The 27,610-nt window shown below is 44.9% G+C and overlaps 2 protein-coding genes across 31 annotated transcripts in view; one reads left to right on the forward strand and one right to left on the reverse strand.

Annotated features, from left to right (window-relative positions):
• The window catches only part of ARHGEF1 (Rho guanine nucleotide exchange factor 1), a 60,962-nt gene extending 57,489 nt beyond the window's left edge, over window positions 1–3,473 (forward strand). For 22 of the 30 annotated variants that reach the window (XM_060693852.2, XM_060693846.2, XM_060693848.2 and 19 more), the window contains one exon: window positions 586–3,473. The gene's annotated coding sequence lies outside the window, so the exon portion shown is untranslated. The remainder of the gene's footprint in view (window positions 1–585) is intronic. The other 8 variants (XM_087876838.1, XM_087876840.1, XM_087876848.1 and 5 more) reach the window with 1 other exon arrangement.
• Window positions 3,474–8,858: 5,385 nt separating this feature from the next.
• ERFL (ETS repressor factor like) lies at window positions 8,859–26,901 on the reverse strand. Its single transcript, XM_060694031.2, has 5 exons — window positions 26,697–26,901; window positions 14,581–14,815; window positions 11,670–11,859; window positions 10,590–10,713; window positions 8,859–9,595 (listed from the first exon to the last, which is right to left on the reverse strand). The coding sequence occupies exons 1-5, from the start codon at window positions 26,758–26,760 to the stop codon at window positions 8,973–8,975; spliced, it is 1,236 nt and encodes a 411-aa protein (XP_060550014.1). The 5' UTR covers window positions 26,761–26,901; the 3' UTR covers window positions 8,859–8,972.
• Window positions 26,902–27,610: the final 709 nt, after the last annotated feature.

A 27,610-nucleotide genomic window follows, 5' to 3' on the forward strand; every position in this document is an offset into this window, starting at 1 on the left:
ACATGACTGGCAGTCTGTTTATTTGGACTTTTGCAGGGGAAAAATAAAGTATGCCCCCAGTTTTAGTCCAGAGGAACTAAGACCTTCTCTGTGAAAACTCTCAGAATCCCTGCTTTTTGTGTCCTCGGGTTACGACCACAACTGGAACCAGAGGTTCAGCCACTAAGCGAGGCATTCATATTAAGCAGGGATTAATTGACCGGACCTGATTTTATGACCATTTTTACTGCAGTCAATTAGAGGGTTCTTTCCGTGGTTAAGCGAAGCGTGTGATTGTAGAGTGAATTCGTTGTTAAGTGAATCCAGCTTCGCCCATCTGCCCATCCCCCTTTCACTTTGCTTGTCGGAAACCCAGGTGGGGAGGCCCCAAATTGCAATCACGTGAGCCCAGGAGCCGCTGTAAATGCGAGCCAAGTTGCCAAGTGACTGCGGGAGTGGGGGGGTGCGACGGTCATAATTTGGAGGGTGGACTTTTACAGAAATGTCCCTCCCATCTTTCTCTTTTTCTATGCTAACGACCGGATCCCTTTATCGTTCTAGGGGATAATGGCTTTCGTATCTGAGTGGATCTTCTTTTTTTTCCAGGCCTGTCGGAAAATCGAAGGAAGAGACTGTGTGGGCTGACCCATTTATCCTGCCAGGCGGTTCTCTCCCAGCACGAAGCAACCCTACGGGGATCTAAGCTGCTGCTTGATTTGTATAGGGAGCAATGCTGTGGATTTTGTACATAGACTTTTCTGCCTAGATCACATTATAAGGAGGAAATATTTAGAGCAGGGGTATCCAATTTTGATGACTTTTAAGACCCCGGGGACTTCAATTCCCAGAATTCCCCAGCCAGCAAAGCTGGCTGGGGAATTCTGAGAATTGAAGTCCACACAATCTTCAAGTTGCCAAGGTTGGAAACCCCTGATTGAGAGGCCGAAGCGCCTTATTTAGAAAAAAAAAAAAAAATCCTGCAAACCTTTCAGGTGTGTGGAGAGGAAAGCTTACATTAAGGTCAGAAAGACAGATGCTTTGAGATGGGGCACCTTCCCTTTTTAAGCCAGGAGAATGAATAGTTTACAGTGCTCGTGACATATTTACAAAACTGGGATCTTCTCTGTCAGCCAAAGGAGGTGGTGGGCTAACCAAGAACTCAGGTGCCTGAGACCCGGGCCCATAATTCGATGGCCTGTTTTCCTAAGAGGCTCTCAAGATACCTCAAAGAGGGGTGTGTAAGTAGGACGTGAGCTAATAGCTAATTGTGCCTTCCCTCAAAAGTTCATCCTCGGCTCCCAGGGATGTAATTCACCGATTAGTGTATTATCTTCCACACACAGAGACATCACTGTTGTTGTTAGAAAATGCAATTGCAGCCAAGCTTCCATAGGAAGGAGAATCAAACTCACTTCTAAGAGTTCTCCTGTTTATCTTCTTAGGTTAATATTTTATCCTCGCATAGATACACATAGGTAAACCCTGCAGACATTCCTATTTTTTCTCCCAATCTTGGTCTTATCTGAACTCATTTAATAAGGTCCAAGTTTCCTGCCAGTTTTTCCTGTCCTGTTGGGCTTTCTCTCCAGCCTGCCAACCCAAACCCAACTCAACCATCGCCACCAGAAGGGTGAAATTCATACAAAAATGAAGTAAAATAGGTAAAAAAACCCAGGTTGGTACTTTATAATACATCTCAGGAGTACAGTCCTGAACTGCTAATGCCCGGCCTTCCGTACCTTGCAGAAATGTTGGGTCTACATTGAATGACCAGCCACAAGCCATGTTTTGCTGGGGGACTTCAAGAAATGGTCCTCTCAACTTATCTCGACGGCTTCCCAGGTTAGGGAAGACAGGTTGCCAACGAGGGACCCGTGGACCACAGTTCTAAAGAACGTAATGGTCCGAATAGAAATGTTTTAAGGTTGGGTGAAAAGTTGGCGTGTCTCTGGAGTCGAAGGCAGTGCCTTTCTGAGTTGCTTAGAAGTGTCGGAGAACTTCTCCAGCGGGAGGAAGGTTAACAAGGCTAATTTGGTTCATGCTGCCAGTCTCGGGTACAAATGGGGATAATTGAACCCTGAATGCAAAAAGTCCTGAATCCTTGGCTCTATGCCAGTGTTTCTCAACCTTGGAAGCTTGAAGATGGGTGGACTTCAACTCCCAGAATCCCCCAGCCAGCGTTGCTGGCTGGGGGATTCTGGGAGTTGAAGTCCACCCATCTTCAAGCTACCAAGGTTGAGAAACACTGCTCTGTGCCAAGGATTCCAAAGTCAACCATTCCTGAAGCTTCATTCCAATTAGATCTTTCCTGTTCATAGCCCCCACCCCTCCATCTTCCATCATCTTTTCCCTAGGGTAGAAAAGCCATCCCTTTTCGGATTGAAGAGTCCAAACAGCGGACATCTTAAGGGCCTCCTGAATCACAGATCGGACTATTTAGCCCGTTGCAGAAATCAGCACTTCACATTCATTCCGTTCGACCTTGGATCATGCACCCCCTACTCCTTTGCCTGCCAATAGTGCCACACGCATCGTCGTTCATCACGAGCCACACACACACACACAAGCAGCACATCTTTTGAACCCTCCCATAATGCAATGCACGGTTACCTCGGTGCTTTTGACCATCTGCTGTCCTGCGCTTTGTTCAGCAGGTGGTGCCATAGCTATGTGGATGTGTAGGTATGCGTGCACGCATACGCACGATATGTGTGCATAACTAGGTGGTGCTGCTTCTTTGGGTTTTTCCGTGGGTTGAGAGGCAATTAGTGATTCAAATCCCGGAGGGATTTCTCAACCTCTTTGCTCCATGATCCCTCTGCAATAGTTGTGTAAGTGTGTAAAGTTGTCGTTCGATACAGTTGGTCCCAGGGAACACGAAGAGTTTTAAAAGTTCAGGGAGGAATTGGCTGTGTTGGGATCCACGCAGCATCCTATCCTTCGTTTCACTTTTCCTGCCTCCCCATTAGTTGGGTCTTTGGTTCAATCAGGATTGGGGGGGGATTAGTTGTTGCTAAGCAACCACAATGGGAAAACAAAATTTCTGGTGACAGAATGGAAAACGATGGGTTTATTGGGGGATACTGGGAAGTTTCCGGGAAAAGCTGAATCCATCCGAAAGGCGAGAAAAAAAAAGTTTGGATATAGGGAGGAGAGAAGTGATGGTGTTTTACCCCACAGAGGGAATATAGAGCAAGGGGGGGGGGGAGAGATGAGGGCCCAATCCACCAGCATCTTCAGAGACAGGCCTTTATTCAAATGCTTCCAAGTGTCTTTATACCGTCTTGATTATGTGCTTGTATTTTAAGAAAAACTTTTCTTCTTTTTTTTTTTTTTTTTTTTTTGGGGTGGACTGAGAAGCACCCCAAGGGAATGATGGGGAATCTCCAGGACTGTTTTATGTAGAACAAAATCATGTTTAGTTGTGTCTATTCTTTTTTAAAAAATCCATTGCTGTACAAAGCGTGTAAACCAATATATTCCATGAGACTTTTCTTTTTCTTTGACCTCCCAGTATTATGAAGTATAAAATTTTAAAGGGTTGGAGAAGAGGATGTCGGGCCTGTGAAGACCTGTTTTCACAGCTGATGTCTTTTGCAGTGTTAAAAGAAATATTCTCAAGATCGTCTCTAGAACTCTCTTCCCTACAGATACATCATGTGACAAGCTATGAATCTGGCGTTCCTCTGTTTTTTTTAGGGCATAAATTTTTCTTCTCCATTTCTGTAAACAGGCCGTGCCCTGCTCTGTGTTTCTCCCACAGTTGTGCCATAGAAGAAAATGTAATGCGATCAGAACATCCCCTCTATATCAGGGGTCTCCAATCTTGGCAACTTTAATCCTGGCCGACTCCAACTTCTAGAATTGCTGGCTGGGGAATTCTGGAAGTTGGAGTCCACCAGGATTAAAGTTGCCAAGATTGGAGACCCCTGCTCTATATTTTATGCCTCAAAAACAGACATGAAAAGCCATTTCCCTAGTTTTGATCACAGTGTTGTAAAATAGTCCCCAATTCCAAATTCTTGGGAATTGAGAAGCAGATCCTCCATTTGCCAAATTCAGTATTCTTAACCAAAGAGCATAATCCAGTGGTTTTGGGGATAAATATACATTATATTAATGAAGATCCTTATTATAGGGATGGGCTATTTTGTAAGTCTTTATCTGTAGAGATTTTATTTGCTAGACCATACATTAGCTCATAGCTTCCTGAGAGTCTTTGATGCTGGGATATTTTAACCAGCTTCCAACAATTCGCTCTGGTTTTATTTTGCTCTACCACACACCCCCATTCCAAAATAGCAGGAATTTTAAAATTGTAAATACCATTTGGGACCAAAATTTAAGACGACTACTCTTTTTCCCCCCAAGCTGAGCCAGGCAGCTTCAAGATTCTTAAATATTTATTTGTACCCAATTCTCTCAATTCTGTACCCGCCTCTTGTCTAATAGTGTTTGACCTGGGAAACGCATCTCTAAATGTGGATGTGCAGTTTGGGAATCTTCATGCCCACCTTGGACGAGTGGCACACAGTTCACCTTAATTCCTTGCTTTTTCCTGGAGTTTTATGGTAAATGATCTTGAGAATGTTTTCATAATGGCGCCATGGTTATGCTCGGTTAAATGTTTCATTGTGGATTTCAGTTCACACGTAAAGCAGAAAGTAAGTCAGCTTTATGGAGCAGTTTTTGATAAGAAAGCATCTTACGGGAATGGTAGAAAGGGGGAAGGCCTCTTTAAGAGCGAAGCCCAACAATGTTGTCTGTTTAATGATGGGATGAAAAGGAAGGGTAGACCTAAAGGGATATTGCAGTGTTTCCTGTCCTTCCTTAGGAGCATAGGGGTTGAGACTCCTGTCTGCCTGCTGCATCCCATCCTTTTTATTGGCTTCCTTGGTCTGATCCTCTCTAGATTTTCTGGACTACAACTCCCAGAATTCCTTCTAGCAAAATGTATTGGAATTCTGGAGGGGATCCAAGGCAGGAAAGATTTGAAAGCTACGTACGTTGCAAAAAGGGGTAAAGGCAGATGTAAGTGAGCGGAGTAAACCAAAGACAATCTTGTAAAAAGATATATATGAATAATATTCATATATGTATATATATATATGAATATAATAAGAAATAAACCTTATCTTTCCATTTCCTTTGTTCTTTTCATGTATTTTGTTATTTCTTGGTTTTTGGTTCCTTGGAGCTGTGATGGTAGGGGTTGCTACGAATCTTCACTCTTTGTGTTCTCCAGCCTGAAATCAGCACAATTTTCCCGAGACCCTTGTAGAATGTTCTGCCTCTTAATAGTTGGATGGGAGAGTCCATGGACAAGAGTTTCTGTTAATATATATGGATTTTAAACCAATATACACCTAAGACAAATTCCTTGTGTGTCCAATCACACTTGGCCAATAAAGAATTCTATTCTATTCTATTCTATTCTATTCTATTCTATTCTATTCTATTCTATTCTATTCTAATATTCTATTCTATTCTATTCTATTCTATTCTATTCTATTCTATTCTATTCTATTCTATTCTATTCTAAACCAATATCTTGCCATGCCATAAAGCTCTTTAGGAAGATGAGGGGAAAGACAAAAGGCCCTTTCTGGGTACTTAACTGTAACAGAGTTGGAAGGGACCTTGGAGGTTATCTAGTCCAACCCTCTGCTCACGCAGGAGACCTGTACTAGGGATTCGAACCGTGTCTAATCCTTCTGGGAACTGAATGTCTGGTAAATGTAGTGGAGGAGCAAGCAGCAGCAGCAGAAGGAGAGGAAGAAAAGCAGAAGCAGGAGGAGGAGACTGAGAAGGAGATGGAGGAGAAAGGAGAAAGCAGCAGCAGAAAGAAGGAAAAAGCAGGAGGAGGAGAAGAAAAGCAAAAGGAGGAGGGAAAAAACAGAAAAACAGCCTCTGCTTCTGGTCCTTAAATACTGACTTTTCAACAACAACTGTAACTACATTTCGCAGGATTCTTTGGGTAAAAGGAAATAAAACTATCCAAGCAGCTTGGAGTTCTATTCCAGAAGAACAAGATGCAGCTAGATAGAATCGCTCCATCCTTTGGTAACATTAAGATTCCTCTCATTAACCCTCATAAGGTTAAATTTTAATTATTCTGCTAATTAGCAGCTCAACCCAAGGACAACTGCGATGCTGAAATTCTGGGACTGTGTGAGAGGGTGTGTCTTAAAATAATCTTGCTGGCCTATATCTTTGGGAAAATAGATGCCACTGAACTGAATGGGACTTCTGATGCTCAGTGTTGTCAATTTCTTTATTTGCTCTTTGGAGAAAGAAATATACTCCTCGGAGACATCCTCATTCTCTCTCTCTTTCTCTCTCTCTCCCTCCTTTTCTCTCTCTGTGTCTCTCTCTCTCTCTCACACACACACACAATATACCCCTATCCTTCCTTTCACCTGTGAATAGAGATGCAGCGAATAGATATTTTATTGCTTTTGAGGCCAGCGGGAGCAGCTGGTGTAAAATTTTCCATCTCTTTTTCTTTTCTTTTTTTTTTACACTCCATAAATTAATGCAATATTTACAAGAAAGAAGAGGAAAAAAAAAAAAAGAGGAACTGGACTTTTCAACAACTTCTTCATATCCACCACACAAGTACAGTTTCGTTTCTCTCTGTTTAAAACACGGAGTCACAAGCACAGCGATGGGGGTGAAAGTTGTGTTTGCTCGCTTTGGAGAAAGCAGGGAGGGGCGGGTTGGGTATGTTTACAGAAAGGTCACACCAGAATAAGACAAGACGATATTGCACTTCAAAAAGTTCAGGATGGGGGTGTGTGTGGAATAAAGCAAGTTGACTGGCCCTCCCTTTCCCCAAATTCCAGGCTCCTCATTTTGAAGTGCAGCTGGATTTAGCCAGCTGTTCCTAGCCATTAACCAAGCTGGGGCCATTCCGTATCGTCTCCAGATGTTTACCCAAAGAGGTACGTTTCCTACTTAGTTGCACTCCGGAAAAAAAAAAAGTAAAATGTAAAGAACAATGATCCCCAGCAACAGTTGGTCTTTGGGTGCCCATAGAGATAATCCTCGACTTACAACCGTTCCTTTAGCGACCGTCTGAAGTTGCCACGGCACTGCAAAAACGTGATTTGTGACGATCGGTCCTTGCACTCAAGATCCTTGTGGCATCCCCATAGTCACGGGATTAAAGTTTGGTTGCACTTGGCAACCAACGTGTATTTTTGATGGTTGCAGCATCTGGGGTGTGTAAAAATTGGGGTGTGGCTCGCTTCACAATTGCCTTGCTTAGCAACAGAAACTGTGGCCCCAATTGTGGTCGTAAGTCGAGGACTACCTGTAATTGAATGCTGATTATATACCTCAATTTGTGTCCTAACTCAGGAGTCTCCAATCTTAGTAACTTTAAGCCTGGCAGACTTCAACTCCTAGAATTGAAGTCCGCCAGGCTTAAAGTTGCCAAGGTTGGAGACCCCTGTTCTAGCTGACCCTTTGAATGACAAGGATGCACAAATATTCAAAACGGGGCAGCCTTTAAGCTTCTGCTGGGACTAAGGGAACAAGCTACCTTTCTTAAATTACTGTTAAAGACACCTGCAAGGGAGATCAATGGAGTTAAGCCACCCCAGATTGTACTTTTGCCAACAAATTCTCCTGCACTTCTGTTGGACAAAGTATCTTGGGAGAAATTTCACTGAATTCAGGAGTTGTGTTACGTCTATGGGGGTGTAAAAGCATAGCCTTTTAGTAAACATGGTTAGTTGGGAAAAGATCCTGGTAGGACCTTGGGTAGATGTTCGCCTCTGGGAGATGCCTGATTTTGGGGAGCAAAATCAGGGGACCAAGCCAGCTAAAGGTAGAGAAACTTTGTGGTGGTGGTGGAGGAGGTTTTCCCTTGGCCACCAAAATTAAGTAAACTGATTCTCTCTACAGCAGGGGTCTCCAAGCTTGGCAACTTTAAGACTTGTGGACTTCAACTCCCAGAATTCTGGGAGTTGAAGTCCACAAGTCTTAAAGTTGCCAAGCTTGGAGACCCCTGGTTTACAGATCTCCGTGACAAGGCTTTTCTTTAAAAAAAAAAAAAGAAGAAGGAGCTATTGCACATTTTACCTTTGAGATGGGGATTTTTCTTGAATCGGGACCCCTATTATTTTGGGCTGTTGTGGAACTGGCCCAGTCCATGAACAGGGACAGGTCCATCGTGGAGAAGATCTGGGACGGACGGTGGTGGCCACAGGGCTTTTGAACTGAGAGCAGCCTCTCGGAGGAAATAAATTTGGGGAGGGGGGGAGAGCGGGAAAAGTGTGACCAGGAAAACTCTGTGATCGGTCAGCCAGTCAGGTGGGATCTGGGCAGGGGTGAAATCCCAATTTTTTCCCTTCCGGTTCTGTGGGCGTGGCAGGGGAAGGATACTGCAAAATCTCCATTCCCTCCCCACTCCTGGGGGAAGGATATTGCAAAATCTCCATTCCCACTCCATTCTGGGGCCAACTAGAGGTGGTATTTGCTGGTTCTCCGAACTACTCAAAATTTCTGCTACTGGTTCTCCAGAACCTGTTAGAACGTGCTGGATTTCACCCTTGGATCTGGGGATTTCTTTTAAAACCCCCATCATTCTCCAGTCCCAGTCTCCAAAAGATGGTTTCAAAGGAGTTGGAAGGGACCTTAGAGGTCATCTAATCCAACCCTCCCTCCTCACTCAGAAGACCTGTACTAGGGATTCGAACTGCCGAACTGCCAACCTTCTGATCGACAAGCTCAGAAAGTTTTAAATTTTAAGTAGGGAGAGAATTCCAGCCTCGTTTGAAGGACTGGGGAAGGGGGTGATTGTATGGGGTGGGGTGGGGTTAGACTCAGTATATTCCTTGAATAGAACTTTCCTATAAAAATAGACATCGAGTGGACACAGAGGGGTGGGCTTAGTTGTTTCCTTTAACCTTGGTTTCGAATCAGGTGGGATGGGGGGACCAGAGAGAAGCTCCTTGGGGGCCACCAAGCTCCTTGGGGGCTCGCTTTCAACTGCTTGCAAGAGCCTTCCCTTGCTTGATAAGAGCCAGGCCGACTCCCACCTCCCCATCTAGCTGACTGGGCCTTGCTCTGGCCGTCCGCTCGCCCTCCAGCCGCTTGTAATTGGGCACCTGGCTCTCTAAAGTCTCCAGGCTGTCGGGGCTGAAGTCGCAGCCTTCGTTTTCCGAACTGCATTCACTCAAATCTGTGATTTCCAACTCGGAATCGGACGCTGGGTCCTCTTTGGCCCCTCGGGCCCCGGAAGGGCTGGATGGCCTGGTGCCTAGCAATTCCTTATTGCGAACGCTCGGTCCGTGGACATCCCCACGGAGGGGCAGAGTTGTGCTATGGGTCGGGAGGCAGAGTCGGGGCACAGAGCTACCGGCCAGGGCTGTAGTTCTCTCGGGGTTTTCATTGGTCAGGAGGGAGATGGGCGTGGGAAGCTGGGCCAGGGAGCCAGACAAAGGGTTGGGGTAGAAATGAGGGGAATAGAGAGAGGTGGGCAGTTTGGAGCTGTTCAGGGGGAAAGTGCTGGACAGGTAAGGGTTAAAATTCCAAGGATATTCGGGAAAGGAGGCGTTCCGGCCATATGGGGTCAGCAAACTGGGAGGTTTCGTGTAGCTGGCCATACCTGTGGAGAGAAGGAAAGAGAGGTGAGCCATCACTCAGTGTTGAGACCAAGAATAGGATAAACGTGTTTGAGATCGCATAATTTCCAATATAATATCAATATCCCTTGAAATCTATTGTGGAGCCAGCTTGGTCTTGTGGTCAAGGCCCCAGATTAAAGAAAAAAACAGAGACTCTTGAGTTCTACTCCCACCTTAGCCATGAAAACCAGCTGGGTGACTTTGGACCAATCACCAGGTGACTGGGAGTTCTAGCCCGTTTTAGGCATGAAAGCCTAAAGGTGACTTTAGGTGGCCCAATGAACAGGAATTTGAGAGTTCTAGTCTTACGTTAGGCATGAACGCCAGCTAGGTGACTTTGGGCCAGTCCCTCAGCCCAACCCACCTCCCGCACAGGGTTGTTGTGAAAATAGGAGGAGGAAGTTCTGTTGGATATGTTTGCCATTGTGAGTTATTTGTAAAAATAATAAAGACGGTATAAAAGGGAGGGAGGGAAGAAGGAAGGAAGGAAGGAAGGAAGGAAGGAAGGAAGGAAGGAAGGAAGGAAGGAAAAGAATGTAAGAGACAGAAGGGAGGGAGGAAGGAAGGTAGGAAAAGAATAAGAGATGGAAGGAAGGAAAGGAAGGAAGGAAGGAAAAGAATGTAAGAGACAAGGAAGGAAGGAAGGAAAAGAATAAGACGGAAGGAAGGAAGGAAAGGAAGGAAGGAAAAGAATGTAAGTCAGAAGGAAGGGAGGGAGGGAGGGAAGGAAGCAGGCAGGCAGGCAGGCAGGAAGGAAGAAAAGAAGGAGGGAAGGAAGGAAAATGCCTTTTATATAAGCCTTTAGCCCAGAGGTCCTCAAACTTGGCAGCTTTAAGACTTGTGGATTTCAACTCCCAGAATTTCAATTTCAATTCTGGGAGTTGAAGTCCACAAGTCTTAAAGCTGCCAAGTTTGAGGACCTCTGCTTTAGCCCCTTGCTCCCCAGCCTAAACCCGCCCAGACACACACACTCACCTGATCCCAAGAATGGGAAGGCTGCATCCAGCCTCAGTTTCTCTGGTTCTGGTTGACGTTCAAAGAGTGGGGTGCGGCTGGAGGGATCCCCCAAGCGAGGGCTTGAGAAGAGGCTTTGCAAGGCCTGCAGAGAGCAAATCCAGCAGGTGAGAGTTGGGAGCAAAGCAGAGAGGGAAGGATTGGAGACAGTGAGAAAATCTTGAACACCTGTTGCTCACCTTCCTAGCAACAAGCACATCTACTTCACATGTATGATTTTACCACGCTTTTTCACCATGGTTGTTAAACTGATCACTTCTTAAGTGAATCCCATGGTCATTAGATTCAGTTAAGGTAATCTTATTACCATAAAGTAGAATGAGCAAATCTGGTTGTGTAAGTCTGATAGGACCAATCTCCTGTCTGGTTTCTTTTGTAACCCATGAAGTTAAGGAACATCCTTTCTACGTCTCTTTCACTTCCCATTATGCAGCTGCAGGCTGTGCCTTCTCTTCTCTTACCATTCCCTAAGCCAGGAGGATCTCCAACTTTGGCAACTTTAAAACTTTAGATTAGATTAACAGAGTTGGAAGGGACCTTGTAGGTCATCTAGTCCAACCCCCACTCCCATTTCTGACAGATGGCAGTCCAGTCTCTTCTTGAAAGCCTCCAGTGATGAAGCTCCCACAACTTCTGAAGGCAACTTCTGTTCCACTGGTTGATTGTTCTCACTGTCAGAAAATTTCTCCTTATTTCCAGGTTGAATCTCTCCTTGTTCAGTTTCCATCCATTATTCCTCAGTTTCCATCCATTATTCCTTTAGAAAATAGCTTGACCCCCCCTCCACTCTGTGGCAGCCTCTCAAATATTGGAAAACTGTTATCATGTCTCCCCTGGTCCTTCTCTTCACTAGATTAGCCATGCCCAGTTCCTGCAACCACGGAAGAGGAATTCTGGGAATTGAAGTCCACAAGTCTTCAAAGTTGCCAAGGTTGGAGACCCCTGCCCTAGGCCTCATTTCTCCCCACCTCCTCCCCACCGTCCCAAGGTCTTCCCCACATCCCTTTACATTCTAGCTCTGTTCCCTCTTGCTTGTCATACCTCGGTGGTCAGTGGGGTGCAGTCAGCTCCATGGTTGCTCCCGTTGAAAGGATTCTGAGTGAGAAGAAACGGCGAGTTGGCAGCCATGTCCAAGAGTGGGTAATTCACCAAGACCACTTTGCTGAAGTTAAACTTGTAGGTGAAGCGTTTCCCTTTGGTCTTGTGGAGAATCCGCTTGTTGTAGTAATACCTGCAGAAAGAAGGGGAGTAGCTGCGTTAGCGGTTGGTGGACGGGATATAAATTCCTCCTTCCGAAAGTAATCGCAGAATATGCTACGCGTCAAGGAGGCACCGGATGGGAGTGGCTTGCTCACAACAGGTCCATTCTGGGATTAAAACAACATGCCGGAATAAATCAGTGGGCTTCTACTTAGCGTATTTTGCATCATCCATCTTGCATTTAATTAGGAGTAAAAAAAAAAAAGAGGAAAACAGAAGTCCTCAAATTACAGCCAGACTCCAAAAATGTTTAAACGTTTAACCTTCTTCTTAGCCATCATCAGGAAAGAAAAAAAGGAGAGAGGAGGAAAGGGAAGAAGAGGAAGAAGAAGAAGAAGAAGAAGAAGAAGAAGAAGAAGAAGAAGAAGAAGAAGAAGAAGAAGAAGAAGAAGAAGAAGAAGAAGAAGAAGAAGAAGAAGAAATAAAACTTAAGACTTGGGAAACTCCATTCTGCATTGTCCAACAGCAGATTTCAAAATATGTGAGGCAATTGATTTGGAGTCTTGAAAATCACTTCTAAAGCTGATTCGGGATCCCTCTTGTGGAGCGATGAGAAATTCCTACCCACTTCCCTCTCCCTCATCCTCTAATCAAAATCATTCAACCCTGATTCAAGCTAAGAGTTTGGGGTAGGATAAGGCAAAACCCAAAAGATAAAAACATTTTCTAATACCAATTACCGAAGCGCTGCATTTATTGAATTAAAATGATTTGATCCATATTTGCACGCATGTAACAGCGATAGACAAGCTGCCTTTTAAAAATTCACACCGAATGCCGTGTCTAAATTCTATAGAGACGATCGCTAAAATAAACCATAGAAGCTTAGATCCTTTTTTTTTTCTTTCAGCAACAATTTAGCCACATGGGGGAAAACACCAACTAAATAGAACTGGTTGGCATTCTTTTGGAAAGGAGATTAAATCACTTTTTTTTTTCTTGCAGTTCAATGCCCCCTACTGGTATTTTTGGAGGAATCAACATGGATTTGTAATAAAACGCCCCCTAGCAAGCTATAGTGTATTGCCACCAAGTTCCCTTTTAATCTGTGCTTGCAACATATCTCTTGAGTTTCTCCTGTGGGGTTACGAAGGGCCGTCTTTAGAATTTATTTACTGGGCAAAAGCAGTGCTGAATTCCCAGGCTGAGTTAATAGGAAGTGTCAATAGCGCTTAGCTCCTCATAAATATTAATTAGGGAAGAAGAATCTCAAGCGGCCAGAGAGATGCAGTTAATTAATAAGCGATAACAAATATTGCTGTCGATCAATTACGGAGAAGGTAACCGCGGAGCTCGTGCGGGGTTTTATCATGCACTTTGAAGAGGTAGAAGAAAGCTGAGGGTTTTGGGGGTTTTTTTTGACACCTGAGAAGGACTATGCTGTTCATGATATGACAGGATGATAAACTGATATTACAGGTAACAGTAATATTTGGCAGGATTGCTGTTACATCACGGATGTTTTCCTAATTAATCATAAGAGTTTTGGTAGGCCGCTTAATTAATCAAAAGTGCTTATAAATACGCCAACCGTTCTCCGAAGGCCCCCCCACCCCAAATTTAATAATTCTATGGCTTCTTTGGCATTAGATGATGAATGAGCCTTATGCAAACCCCTTTAAAATGCCACAGATCATCCTTCATACCAAGAAAATTCCTCTTATGAAGATGGCAGTCACCAGCTAAACTTTTTTTGGAAAAGTAAAGTACTTTTCAAAGACTATTTTTTTTTAAAAAAAAATAATCGGTTAAACGTTCAGGCACTGGAAGTTGGCATTAATATAGAGTAGTGGCCAAAATTGTGGAAACCTTTTGGGAAAAGTGTATTTTCTAAAACTAGCTAATAACACCACTTTTTTTTTGGAGTTAGCACAGTGGTGGGATTCAAAAATTTTTACTACCGATTCCGTGGGCGTGGCTTAGTGGGTGTGGCAGGGGAAGGTGACTGCAAAATGCCCATTTCCTCCCAATGATCTAGGACTCGGGAGGCAGAGAATTGTTCTGCCCCAGCTCCGGATTTCCGAGGATATTGACACACACAAAATTATCCTTATTCTTATCAAATTTATTAAGTAACAAGAATAAACAAAACCGGCAAAGGTTGGCAACCAGCCCAGAAAACAAGATATGATAAACCAAAATACTCTGATAATAATACAAGTTGTTTCCAGCAAGAACGCACTAGCTGCGTGCAACTTAAATAGGCTAAGGGAGTGGCCAATTATCCTCAAGCCCTACTCTCGAGTAGACCTCCTCCTCCTCCTGAGTAGCCACTCCTGCCTTTTGGCAGCCCTGCGTGCCCGAGCATTGAGGAGAGGCTCCTCCACTTCGCTCTCTCCACTGGAAGGAGCCTCTGGAGGTTCTGAAGGCCCTGGCTGAGTCTCTGCCTCTGGCATCACATCCTCTTCAGCCTCCTCGCTGTCCAACGCGAGCACTGGCTGTGCAGGCTGCTGGCACGACACCTCACCAGCCTCCTCTTCATCGGGATCAGCCACGATCCGCGCAGGCCTCTGGCGGGCCACAACAAGAATAGATGGAGGCGGGGCCAGTCAGAAGTGGTATTTACCGGTTCTCTGAACTACTCAAAATTTCCACTTCCAGTTCTCCAGAATTGGTCAGAACCTGCTGAAACCCACCTCTGATTCCCAGATGCTAAAATGAGCCAAAATTTCTGTCTTCCCTCAAGTCTCACCTTAGAGCCCGGCTCAGCTTGTCGTAGTTCATATGGGGCTTACATTTACGAATACCCCATAGTCGGGCCACTTCATCTGGATCCTTGATGACAAACTCGCCGTAATCTCCTTGCCAAGCGATGACGTTCTGGTATTCTTCCTTTTGCAGCAGCTCCAGGATAAAATGCCAGAGTTGGATCTGACGGGAACCAGGACTCGACTCGGGTTTATAGGCCCAGTCAGGGAAAGCAAAACCTGCCCAGGAAAAAAAAAATTAACCGTGTGCCCAGACAACGGTTGTGCAGATAGATATGGAACTTTTTATGTTTATTAAAAAAATGTATTAATAAAACAGATATTCAAAAATAATAATCATAGATTGATTGTAGGTCACAAGTCTTAACTACCGGTAGCTCATCTTACTGCATTTATCTTTTTTAAAAATCCTATTATTCCATATATAAAGACTTTTTTTTTTTTACATTTTTAGGTTCACCTGCTCACTTTCATCTGCACAATACTCTTATACAGGGGTGGGCAAATATGGCCTCTTTATGACCTGTGGACTTCAACTCCCAGAGTTCCTGAGCCAGCTTGGCTCTACCAGGCCCACCAGTAACCTTTTTGCTGTTCCGTGTCAAAAGCGGGGGGAATGCGGGGGGGGGTCGCGCACGCATGTGGGGCGGTACGGGGGGACATTGAATTATGGGTGTAGGCATGCGTGCATGCGACTCTACCACAGTCCCCCACTTTTGGCAAAAAGGTTAGCCATCACTGCTCTATGCTCTCCAAGTCACAATAGTGTGTGTGTGTGTGTGTGTGTGTGTGTGTGTGTGTGTGAGAGAGAGAGAGAGAGAGAGAGAGAGAGAGAGAGAGAGAGAGAGAGAGAGAGAATACGTGCACATTCTTTGTTCTGACAAACTTGGGTTTTCACAGGAGAGTTAATTGATGTCCACGCTCCCGTTCCACGAAGTTCCGAGGTTTGGTCTTTAAAGGTTCACAAAATAAAACAAGAGCCCTCTTTTAGAGTTGTCGAATTGTCTATTTCCTTCTGTGCTCTCTGCTGGTAGAACCTTATTTCCAGGAAATGGGTCCATCATACAAGGTTTCTCAACCTTGCCAGTTTTAAGAACCGCGGACTCTAACGTCCCGAACACAATTCTGCCGCGGGCTTTCATAACCACCTTGACCCGGTGTTTAAACAAAAGGCCTCTCTAGGGCGCTGGGATAGGCAATTCGGTCACCTCCGCTTCCACCCCTCCATCCGCATTAATCACAGCTAAAAAGCTGGCTCCAGCTCAGGAGAGGACAGACCTTCAAAGCAGAAGGTACCTGATCTCTCCGGTGCAGGCGAGGTCAAGCTGGCCTCCTCCGATCTGTGCCTCTATCTAGGAATCTGTCATTAACAGGCCTAATGAACTGCTGATCGATGCCTTGATTTTTCAGTTACACGATGCACCTTTGGCACCCCTGCAGTAAATTGCATTCGCCTTCCCCAAGGCCCCTCTACTAGACATCAGGCGAATGCCATGGCTCGCCAAGTGTGAGATAGGTCTTTCTCCAGAGAGGTACTTTGCTCGTTGGAAAAATCTCCGGGCCCCCCTTCCCAGTTTAGTTTTTTATGCCTAGCTCAGGCATCGGAGGCAGGGGTGGGCTTCAAAAATTTTAGCAAGGGGTTCTCTGCCTGGTTGCTAGGTGGACGTAGTCTAGTTGGCCTCCTGCACCACGGCAGCGGCGGCGTGCGTTTTTGCCCTCCCCGGGCTCCGGAGGCTTTCCTTGAGCCTCTGGGAGGGCAAAAACAGCCTCCCCAGGCTTCGGAGGCCTGTTTTTCGCCCTCCCTGAGCCTCCGCACACACCCTGCCCTTACCTGCATCCAAAACAGGCGGCATGGGAGATTTGTGGGAGGGGCGTGATGGGTTGGGCGGGGCCAGCCAGGAGTGGGATTTGGGGGTGCACAGAATCTTAGCTAGAGGTTCTCCCGAACCCCTGCAAACCCCCAGCAGCCCGTCCAATCAGAGGCTCCGTGGGTAGACGAGAAATATGGGGAGTCCTCAATGTACAACCACAACTGAGCCCAATGTTTTCTGTTCTTAAACGAGACAGTGAGTTTTGCTCTTCTCTTGAAGAATTTCCCAGCTGGCCATGTTCAGTTGTCGGCTGAGAACAATGTAAATTGTTCTCAATGTAAAGAGCCTTGATAGTACAGTGGTCTAAGCATCCTGTTATTAAGACCAGCTGCCTGCAATTACTGCTGGTTCGAATCTCTCCAAGGCTCAAGGTTGACTCAGCCTTCCATCCTTTCTAAGGTAGGTGAAATGAGGACCCAGTTTGTGGGGGCAATAAGCTGACTTTGTATAAATATACAAAAGTATGAAGGCTATTGCTTAATGCATTGTAAGCTGCCCTGAGTCTCCGGAGAAGGGCGGCATATAAATCAATTTAAAAAAAAATCCTTCTCTTTTTGCTTTCTCTCTAAAAGCAAGGTTTCCTAACGCTGGCAACTTTAAGACGCATGGACTACAACTCCCAGAGTCCCCAGCCAGCAGAGCCAGCAAATAAATGGTCAAGGACTACCTCTAATGGAGGGAAGCCCATGCATTACTAATCTCTTTTAATCAGCCCCATTACTGAAAACGAGAAGTAGCTATAACAATCCTGCAGCCATTTTTACCTCACATCTCCATTTTTTTTTAAAAAAAAAATGGCGCCCAGCCCAGTTTTATTTTTAAATCAAAGCTGGCATTTTATGGGGAGGCCAGGAAACACATATTCAATAAAGAGCAAGGCTTAAGGTTTCACCTTAACACACATACACAGCAATAACACAAAGGATTTTTGGGATAGACGAAGAAAAATGTAATGTTCATAACATAAAAAACTGATTAGATCCCATATATCCTAACAAAATGGGCCAAGTATATTTTGACTTCAGAACCGTCTTGTGGGGAATATTTGCAATATAACAAGCAACTGTGACTTTTCCAATAAAACCTTACGTGGAGACAGTTCCCCAAATATGCTATTGCTACCTGCCCTGGAGATCGTATTTTTATCTATTTATTTCTTAAAGTTATATGTCTCCCCAAAAAACACATTACAGGTAGTCCTTGACTTATGACCACAATTGAGCCCTAAATTTTTGTTGACACATTGATTAAGTGAATGTTGACCCATTTTACGATTTTTTGGGGCCACCGTTGTTAAGTGAATCACTACAGTTGATTCACTTAACGTTCCGTGAGTCACTTCACAACCACGTTCCGTGAATCACTTAATGTTAGTAACGTGGTTGTTAAGTGAATCTGGCTTCCCCCACTGACTTTGCTTGTCAGAAGGTCGCAAAAGGGAAACGCGTGACCCTGGGATGCTGCAACCGTCATAAATATGAGTCAGTTGCCGAGCATCCAAATTTTGATCACGTGATTATGGGGATACTGTAACAATCAGGTGAAAAATAGTTGCAAGTCGCTTTTTTCAGTGCCGTTGTAACTTTGAATGGTCACTAAATGAACTGTTGTAAGTTGAGGACTACCTACTGTGCAACAATAACCAATTCTCTGCTTCATTTATGTATTAGCATAAGCTAAAGCTCAATACACCCCTCCATTTTTGGCTGTGAATATCAGGGAGGTCCACCAATTAAGGTCAAAACATTCAAAATGGCGCCCTCGACTCAGCCTTCAGTGGAGAGCAGCTTCCAAGAACCAGATAGAATATGATACAAGTGGGTTACAACACTGAGAAGGAGCAGAGTGACCTGGTTTTAAAAGCTTCAAAGGTTTTTTTTTTATCTTTTCCTTTCTTGATTCGGCTTTCCTAATTTTTAATTAAAGGTTGCTCTGAGCAATGTATAAAAACGTTGAGGGGGTCGTCTGGCACAGTGATGGCAAACCTATGACACACATGTCAAAGGTGACACACCAGTGTTCTCCAAAACCTGACAAGAACTATTTTTGAAAGCATGCCCTGTTTCTGAATGATTTTTGGAGGCTGTGGAGGCCACACAAGAATGGGGTGAGGCTCATGTGGCCTCCAGACCCTACAAACATCTGTGAGAACAAGGACTATTTCCATGTGTTTTTTGGAGATTGCAGAGGCCATGGAAGAGCATTCTGGTTAAGGCAAGTTTAGGCACCAGACCAGAAAGTAGGAGACAGTGAGTTCTAGTTCCACCTTATCCATGAAAGCCAGCTGGGCAACTCTGTGCCAATCATGAGAAGGTGAGTTCTAGTCCCACCTTAAGCATGAAAGCTGGTTGGGTGTCTTTGGGCCAATCACCAGGAGATGGTGAGTTCTAGTCCCACCTTAAGCATCAATGCTGGTTGGGTGTCTTTGGACCAATCACCAGGAGATGGTGAGTTCTAGTCCCACCTTAAGCATGAAAGCTGGTTGGGTGTCTTTGGGCCAATCACCAGGAGATGGTGAGTTCTAGTCCCACCTTAAGCATGAAAGCTGGTTGGGTGTCTTTGGGCCAATCACCAGGAGATGGTGAGTTCTAGTCCCACCTTAAGCATGAAAGCTGCTTGGGTGTCTTTGGGCCAATCACCAGGAAACTATGAGTTCTAGTCCCACCTTAGGCATCAATGCTGGTTGGGTGTCTTTGGGCCAATCACCAGGAGATGGTGAGTTCTAGTCCCACCTTAAGCATAAAAGCTGCTTGGGTGTCTTTGGACCAATCATCAGGAAACTATGAGTTCTAGTCCCACCTTAGGCATCAATGCTGGTTGGGTGTCTTTGGGCCAATCACCAGGAGATGGTGAGTTCTAGTCCCACCTTAAGCATGAAAGCTGCTTGGGTGACTTTGGGCCAATCACCAGGAAACTATGAGTTCTAGTCCCACCTTAGGCATCAATGCTGGTTGGGTGTCTTTGGGCCAATCACCAGGAGATGGTGAGTTCTAGTCCCACCTTAAGCATGAAAGCTGCTTGGGTGTCTTTGAACCAATCATCAGGAAACTATGAGTTCTAGTCCCACCTTAGGCATCAATGCTGGTTGGGTGTTTTTGGGCCAATCATCAGGAGATGGTGAGTTCTAGTCCCACCTTAGGCATTAATGCTGGTTGGATGTCTTTGGGCCAATCATCAGGAAACTGTGAGTTCTACTCCCGCCTTAGGCCTGAAAACCATATGAGTGACTTTGGGCCAGTCACTCCCTTTTAGACTAACCCACCTCACAAGGTTGTTGTTGTGGGGAAAATAGGAGGAGGTGTTGAATAGGTTCCCTCTGTCTTGAGTTATTTGTAAAAATAACAAAGGCGGGATATAAATAAACAAAAAAAAAAGAATATATAAATTGCCTGAACCTTCTCCAAGAATGAAGGTCTCGTGGGACCTGGAGCCCCCTCAGAGAGGCTGCAAGACCTGCCATCTGAAAGAGAAGCACCGCCTGAAGGTAGGATTTTGGGGAGCGCTGGGCCGTGGGTAAAAATGGTGCCTTGAGAAATTCTGCATGGTGGCCTTTTTGAGTGACAGGGCTGATGCCAGGGCTGAAGTCTCCTGTGTTTTCTAGGCCAGCCTCTTAACCACTGCACCAAATACAACTTTTCATTGTGCAGCTGATCTAAGATCCTATACTTCACACTTGGAATAATGCATTCAGTTTTGGTTGCCATGATGTAAAAAAAGATGTGGAGATTCTAGAAGGAGTGCAGAGAAGAGCAACAAAGACGATTAGGGGACTGGAGGCTAAAACATATAAAGAACCGTTGCAGGAACTGGGTACGTCTAGTTTAATGAAAAGAAGGACTAGGGGAGACATGATAGCAGTCTTCCAGTATCTCAGGGGCTGCTACAAAGAAGAGGGAGTAGTCAAGCTATTCTCCAAGGCACCTGAGGGCAGGACAAGAAGCAACGGGTGGAAACTAATCAAGGAGAGAAGCAATTTAGAACTAAGCAGAAATTTCCTGACAGTTAGAACAATTAATCAGTGGAACAACTTGCCTCCAGGAGTTGTGAATGCTCCAACACTGGAAGTTTTTAAGAAAATGTTGGATAACCATTTGTCTGAAGTGGTGTAGGGTTTCCTGCCTAGGCAGGGGGTTGGACTAGAAGACCTCCAAGGTCCCCTCCAACTCTGTTATTCTGTTATTCTAACCCTAAACCAGCTTTCTTGAAGTCCAGTGAATAGATCTGTACCAATCTTCCAAATCTAGCAATAGTGTTGCATAAAAATGTGGTGATATCAGCTGATTTATTTTGGGCTTCTTTCTTAATGATCCCTGAGGGGGGAAATCCACTTTTTCTACAGCTGCTGCAGGATGTGTAAATGGTTTAATTAAGCTCTGACTTGTTCTTCCTTCTATTTCCCATCAACCCACTCTTGAAATTTGGATTTATGCCTCTATACAAATCAAGTGTACAACAGTATAGCCCAACGCCGGAATCTTTATCAATATGTCCATTAATTTTCTTGGCAACTGCAGGGAACAGGTAATCTTTTGCTTACACCTGTCCCTGTGGCCTCCGTAATCAAAATGTGGATGCTAACTTAAACAGGCTGTTTGGTTTTTGTTAAAAAAAGAAAAATTGAATTGGAATTCTGGGAGTTGACTTTCCCACATCTACGCTAAAGCTGAGAAACCCTGCTCCACCCTATTCATCACACTTGATTTTATTTAGTAAGTTTTGCCTTAATTAACCGTAAATATCTAGATCCATTGGCTGTAACAAGAACTAATTTGTTCTGTGCATTTAAAAAAAAAATGCACGAATTGCTTGAGTTAGTTAAACCCAAAGCGGCCTTGATTTAAATTTTATGTCAAGCAAATCGAGCAGCAAGCGAAACCAATATGGGTAGTCCTCAACGTACGACCACAATTGAGCCACAAATTTCTGCTAAGCCAGACAGTTGTTAAATGAGGTTTGCTCCATTTTACGACCTTCCTTGTTAACTGAATCACTGCAGCTGTTAGTAACATGGTTGTTAAGTGAATCTGGTTTCCCCATTGACTTCGCTTGTTAGAGGGTCGCAAAAAGGAATAATGTGACCCTGGGACTGCAACCACCGTCATAAATATGAATCAGTTGCCAAGCGTCTGAATTTTGATCATGTGACCATGGGGATGTTGCAATAGCAGTAAGTCTGAAAAATGGTCATAATTCCCTTTTTTTCAGTGCCATTGTAATTTCGAAGAGTCACTAAAAGAACTGTTATAAATTGAGGACTAACTGTATGCCCCGTGGAACAAAAAGAGCAGATGTTTCAAGGAAACACAGCAAGGAGGTGCAAGCACTTACGCACCTTCATAACTGGGACTTCCCATTTGCAAAGGAGAACCAGTAATATTCACATAGTCCTCAACTTATGACCACAATTGGAACCAGAGCTTCTGTCGCTAAGCAAGGGGGTTATTAAGTGACTGGTTTTAAAATTCTTGTTGTTCAGTGTTCTGAAGTGTATCACTGCAGTTGTTAAGTGAAGCACATGGTCGTTAAATGCATCCAGCTCTCTCCCCCCCACCCCAATTGACTTTGCTTGTTGGAAGCCAGTTGGGTGATCACAGAATCCTGGCATGCTGCAACCATCATAAATACATGCTTGTTTGTCAGGCACCCAAATCTTAATCATACGACTGTGGGAATGCTGGGACGGTTCCAAGCGCAAGGATTGGAGTTAAGTCACTTTTTTCAGGGATGTTGTAACTTTTACAGTAGTGTCATAAATTACCCAGAATTACTAGGAAGTGGGTGAACAGCCCGGAAATACATAAATAAGAGAAGGAGATTCTTTTCCTTCTCATTCTAGAATACTAAATATCGTGCCAAGCAGAGTCTGTCAGGGAGGGATTGATCAAAGTCAAGATGGCAGTCAAAATTATGTAATCAAAGCTCCCCACTTTTTTTTACATGGGGGAACAGTGCAGGAGAAGAGCAGGTCGAGCTGATGGCGGAGTTAAGTAAGTCATCAGCCTCGAATCCTTAAGTTGCCACAAACAAGTCCAACCTCTCCTGAATTCCGCTGTCCCTTATTTGACGCCAATTTAATACTGAACCATAGTGGACTAGATCAGGGGTGGGCAACTGTGGCCCTTTTACAACCTGTGGACTTCAACTCCCAGAATTCCTGAGAAAGCCAAGCTGGCTCAGGAATTCTGGGAGTTGAAGTCCACAGGTCATAAAGGGGCTGTCAAGCTTCGTTGTTATCTCCAAATAAATGAATTTCCAAACGCCCGATCTTCGAGGAAATTTTTCTCTTTATTGAGCATAACGAACTGACCCTGACTCAATACTCAGTTAGCACTGAACTTTGGCCCCCCCAAAACCTCTCTTTCCGGTTCCCAATTCTCTGCGTTTCATTGGCCATCTTCCAAGTCACTCTTCTCATCCCATCTCCATCAGTTCACAGGAATGTCCCCCCCCTCATCCCATCTCCGTGGAGACAGTTCTTCAGGGGAATTAAGTAGGTAAAAGTTCAAGCCTCTCCTCTCCGTCCTTATGGCAGCTTGGAAGCTGACAGGGGCCATATTTGCCCATCCCTGGACTAGATTCTTGTGTAAAGGAAAGGCTTGAGCCATAACTCTTCTGAACTGCAACCTAACGCATCTTTTGCGCCCGACAGGCAGGGCTTCCATGCCGTGGTTGCGGCTGCCATTTTGACTCTCTCAACCTCCTTTTAGCAGACATCCTCCTGGGCCAAAAGGAAACCAAGCGAACCCTGTTCTCCCTTCCTATTTCAACGCAGGCCGCGAAGGGTCCTCTTTTGACTATCTTGCTATTATTTCAGTCTTTGCCAAAAAGAAAAGAAAGAAAAAGATTGAAGCAGCTGGCTAATGAAACATACAGGATTCGCTCCTCAGAGGCCAAGCCAGGGAAAGGCAGCCCCGGGTTAAAAACAGCTGCCTTTGATTGTCGCAATTGCCCCCAGCTTTCAGCTTGGAGCTATCAACTTCACAGCTATCTAGATTCCTGAGGGAGCCACCGCTTGGAGGGAAAGGGTGCAATTAATAGCTGTTTGAAACGAGGGGGTGGGAAATGTTTGTCTATTGCTAACTGGCAGACGGCAACAGCACAATCAGCAAGAGCACCGTGACAATCTCTCGGCAAGTCACTTCGGTTGTGATCTGAGCAGCGTTTCCTTCTCTTGTTCCGCACCAGGACGGACTTGCCAATTTTATTCATTTATATTTATTTATTTATTAGCAATAGAGCTGGAATCTTTTCCACAATTTTCTCTTTGCTAAAATGTTCCCAGATGGTGGAAATATTTTGTTAAAGGTTTACTAGATATGTGATACATGCTTTGGACTTCCAGTCCGAGAAGCAAAGTGTGGCAGAGAAATATTTTAAAGAAATAATTCTCAGCAGCCGGCATCCATTCAACGGCCAGCTGGGCACCAAATTTGCATTTTTCCCCCCTTCTTCATCCGAATCAACTTTTTAAAATGTCACCCAGGCTGGGTTTCCTCCAGCGTGAGAGAGATAATACTCCCAATACGATACCAGCTTTTCTTCCTGAAAAACTTTTATTTTCCAATGCTTATTAAAATCACAATATTTTAGATAATTTGGGGAAAGAGATGGCTTTATTTTACTGCATTAGAAAAGGAAGTAATATTTTCTGAGTGCGTCTGCTGACTTTTTCTTATTAATTATAATGGTTTAATAATTGCTACTTTTGCCTGGACATGCTTTCATTTTGGTGAAGAAAAGTGAGGTCCTGTCTTTTAAATCACTTAATCAGTAAATAAAAAGTGCAGGATGAGATTTAGGTTTAGTTATACACTTAGTTATATAGATTGATCTGTGAAAACAACAGGACTGAATGCGCCAGTATTTGATATTTTTGTATATTTGATGTTTTAAAATACTGACGTGCAAAACGAGTGGCATTTGAAGAGTTGGCATGGAGAAAACTGATAGCTGGCCTCGTTTCATATTTCCTTCCTAAAAATATTAAGAAATGCCAAGTGTTCCAAAGCATGTGTGTTTGCATGTATGAATATATAATGAAATAGATTTTATATTTATGTAATAATTCTTTTTAATATTCAAAGCTGAAATCCCAAAAAACAATTTTGCATTCTCAATTTCATGGTGACAATTCAAAAAAAAAAAAAATAAGGCAGGTATCCGAGGGTACCTTTTGATTGCTTGTCAGACGGTCGCAAAAGGGGATCGCGTGACACTGGGATGCTGCAACGGTCATAATTATGAACTAGTGGCCAAGCATCACAATCATAGGGAGGCTGCAAAAACTGTGAAAAATGCTCCCAAGTTACTTTTTTCAGTGCCTTTGTAACTTTGGTCACTAAGTGAGCTATCGTAAGTCAAGGGCTACCTGTAAACCATTGCTAAGCAGTTGTATTTTGCATCCGCCCAGCTGCACTCCGAAGGGCCAAGCATCTGACTTTTGATCGCATGACCATGGGGATGCCGCAAAGGTCATAACTGTGAAAAACGGGCATAAGTCACTTTTTTCCAGAGCTGTTGTAACATTGAAGAATCACTAAATGAACTGTTGTAAGTCGAGGTGTATCTGTATCTCAACAGAACAATTGACCTCCTCTCTTGTTTTAACTACAGACATACCTTCCCTTAAACCAACACCATCCATCATCATTTTTTAACAACCCCTTAATCCCTTGCTGGGTGGAGTCTGAGCAACTGAATGGAGTTGAGTGTTTACTGACCGGATGCCCTTCCTGTGGCCAATGCGGAGTTTTGTTCAGCAGATACATTCTCATTCTGCCACCGATAACCTCCCACCGGCCAATACGCTCCCACAGAGAGGGCCTCCTCAGGGTGCCGTCGGTCAGGCAATGTCGGCTGGCGACCCTCCGGGGAAGAGCCTTCTCTGTGGGGGCACCCGTCCTCTGGAATGAGCTACCCCCAGGGATACGACTGATCCCAGACCTCCGGACCTTCCGCCGGGCCCTGAAGACTTTTTTATTTCAGCAAGCCGGGCTGGGTTAAAAATCTTTTAATTGGGGAATTTTATGGGTAAGGGGTTTTAAATTGGGGAAGCCAAAGATAAATTTAATTTCGTTTTTATAGTATTTTAATGTTTGTATTGTGTGTTTTTTAATTTTGGCTGTTCACCGCCCCGAGTCCTTCGGGAGAGGGGGCAGTATAAAAATTAAATAAATAAATAAATAAATAAATAAATGAATGAATGAATGAATGAATGAATGAATGAATAAATAAATAAATCCTGCCCAGAGAGCGAACTATCTGCCTCTACCTGGGATCGAACTCACAAAACCTCCTGATTGTGAGGCGACTTTAAACCAACCCCCTGATTGCATTTATATGGAACAGTCGCTAAACGTTGTATGTTGAGGACTACCTGTATCTAGATGGTCTGCCTGGGTTCAGGCCGCGTGCTTAGCCAAATGGAGTTGTTGCCCTTGGCCAAATGTTCTAACTAGGCTTACTTTGAACCATGTTAGCTTTTAAGAGCTCTGGGTTAGCTATTTGTGAACCCTAAGCCTTTTGGTTCCAGGCTGAGGGTCTTACGCTGGCCCAGTTTAGGAGTTTGTTCAGTAAACAGGTTGAGCCTGCTGTGTGAAGACAGACCTGTTGGAAGTCTAGCCTTTTTTTTTTTTTTAAATTTGATTTATATGTCGCCCTTCTCCGGAGACTCAGGACGGCTTACAATGCATTAAGCAATAGCCTTCATCCTTTTGTATATTTTTGTGTAGCTGACTTTGTATAAAAATATACAAAAGTATGAAGGCTATTGCTTAACGCATTGTAAGCCGCCCAGAGTCTCCGGAGAAGGGCGGCATATAAAAATAAATAAATATTTTTATACAAAGTCAGCTTATTGCCCCCACAAACTGGGTCCTCAATTTACCTACCTTAGAAAGGATGGAAGGCTGAGTCAACCTTGAGCCTGGTGAGATTCGTACTTACAGTAATTGCAGACAGCTGGTGTTAATCACAATGCTTTTAGTCTGCTGAGCCACCAGCCTTAATGGCAAAGGCAGTTTCCTCGCTGGTAAACCAGGCACAGCTAGACATCCAGGTGATTAGGGAGAGCCAGGCACAGCTAGAATCACCCAGGTGATTCAGGGGAGGGGGGGGTAAGCGCCCACTGCCCATTGCTGAGCCCTTGGCTCCCGGATTTAACTCCCACCACTGGGGGGGGGGTTTAGGGGATCTCCGGTCGTATCTCCATCCCGAGGGTCCTGATTTACCTGGTGTCCAGAGAGCCGGCACGGGCGAGGTGAGCAGCAGATCGGAGACGCAGTTACAGTCCATAGCGAGGGAGGCTTCTATCTGCAGGAAGGGGACACAGGAGAAAGAGAGAGAGAGAGAGAGAGAGAAAGCGCAGTGAGGAAGGGTCTCCGGCGGCGCGATTTGACACGAGAAGGAAAAAGGAGAGGAAGCCGTGGCGTGGGAATCCACCTCTCCTCCACCCTGACCTGCTTGGGATGGAAGCGAAAGAGAGAAGGTGCTGCGGATTTCCAGCGCGGGGTGGGTCGTGGGTGGGTGGGTGTCCCGTGTCTCTTCCCCACTGGTAGGAAATTGGAGTCTCGGGGAGATGGCTGAGTTGGCCGCGGGTGGGGAGTGGAGCCCCGCACCCCCCCCACCCCAACTGGAGCTTCAAATCCTGGCTCGACGCTTCCACGCAAAAAGTCTTGCCGCGCAATCTGGGGCTGGAAAAAGGCCCCTCTGCGCCTTTTGGGGGGTGGGGGTGGAAGTGGGGAGGAGGCCAACCCATGAATAAAAGCCAAAAAGCATCTGTGCCTCTTTTTTTTGCTTCTTGCTGCTCTTTTTGGAAGGTGGGGAGGCTACTGCTTGCCGGCCCCACTCCCTCAGCCGGGTAAAAGACCCCACCCCACCCCAAGACAGGACCCGCCGAGCGCCGTTCCCTTTGGAAGGGACTTTCTTCCCCTACATCAGTGGTTCTCGGGGTCGAACGACCCTTTCACGGGGGACACCTAAGACCATCCGAAAACACATATTTTCAATGGTTTTAGGAATAATTTTATGGTTGGGGGTCACCACAACATGAGGAACTGTATTAAAGGGTCGGGGCATTAGGAAGGTTGAGACCCACTGCCCTACATGGTTGTCCCCAAAGGTGCTTTTTCAGGAGGCAACTGGA

This window comes from Pantherophis guttatus, chromosome 10 (assembly GCF_059756535.1).
Source record: "Pantherophis guttatus breed Tessera chromosome 10, ASM5975653v1, whole genome shotgun sequence".
Classification (NCBI taxonomy): Eukaryota; Metazoa; Chordata; class Lepidosauria; order Squamata; family Colubridae; genus Pantherophis; species Pantherophis guttatus.

What these genes read in the sequence shown, in the direction of transcription:
- ERFL (XM_060694031.2), bottom strand. Translation starts at nt 26,760, where the DNA reads ATGGACTGTAACTGCGTCTCCGATCTGCTGCTCACCTCGCCCGTGCCG. An exon ending in AAGCTGAGCCGGGCTCTAAG is followed by an intron (nt 11,860 to 14,580) that starts GTGAGACTTGAG and finishes TTCTTTCTGCAG; the next exon opens with GTATTACTACAACAAGCGGA. An exon ending in GCACCCCACTGACCACCGAG is followed by an intron (nt 10,714 to 11,669) that starts GTATGACAAGCA and finishes TGCTCTCTGCAG; the next exon opens with GCCTTGCAAAGCCTCTTCTC.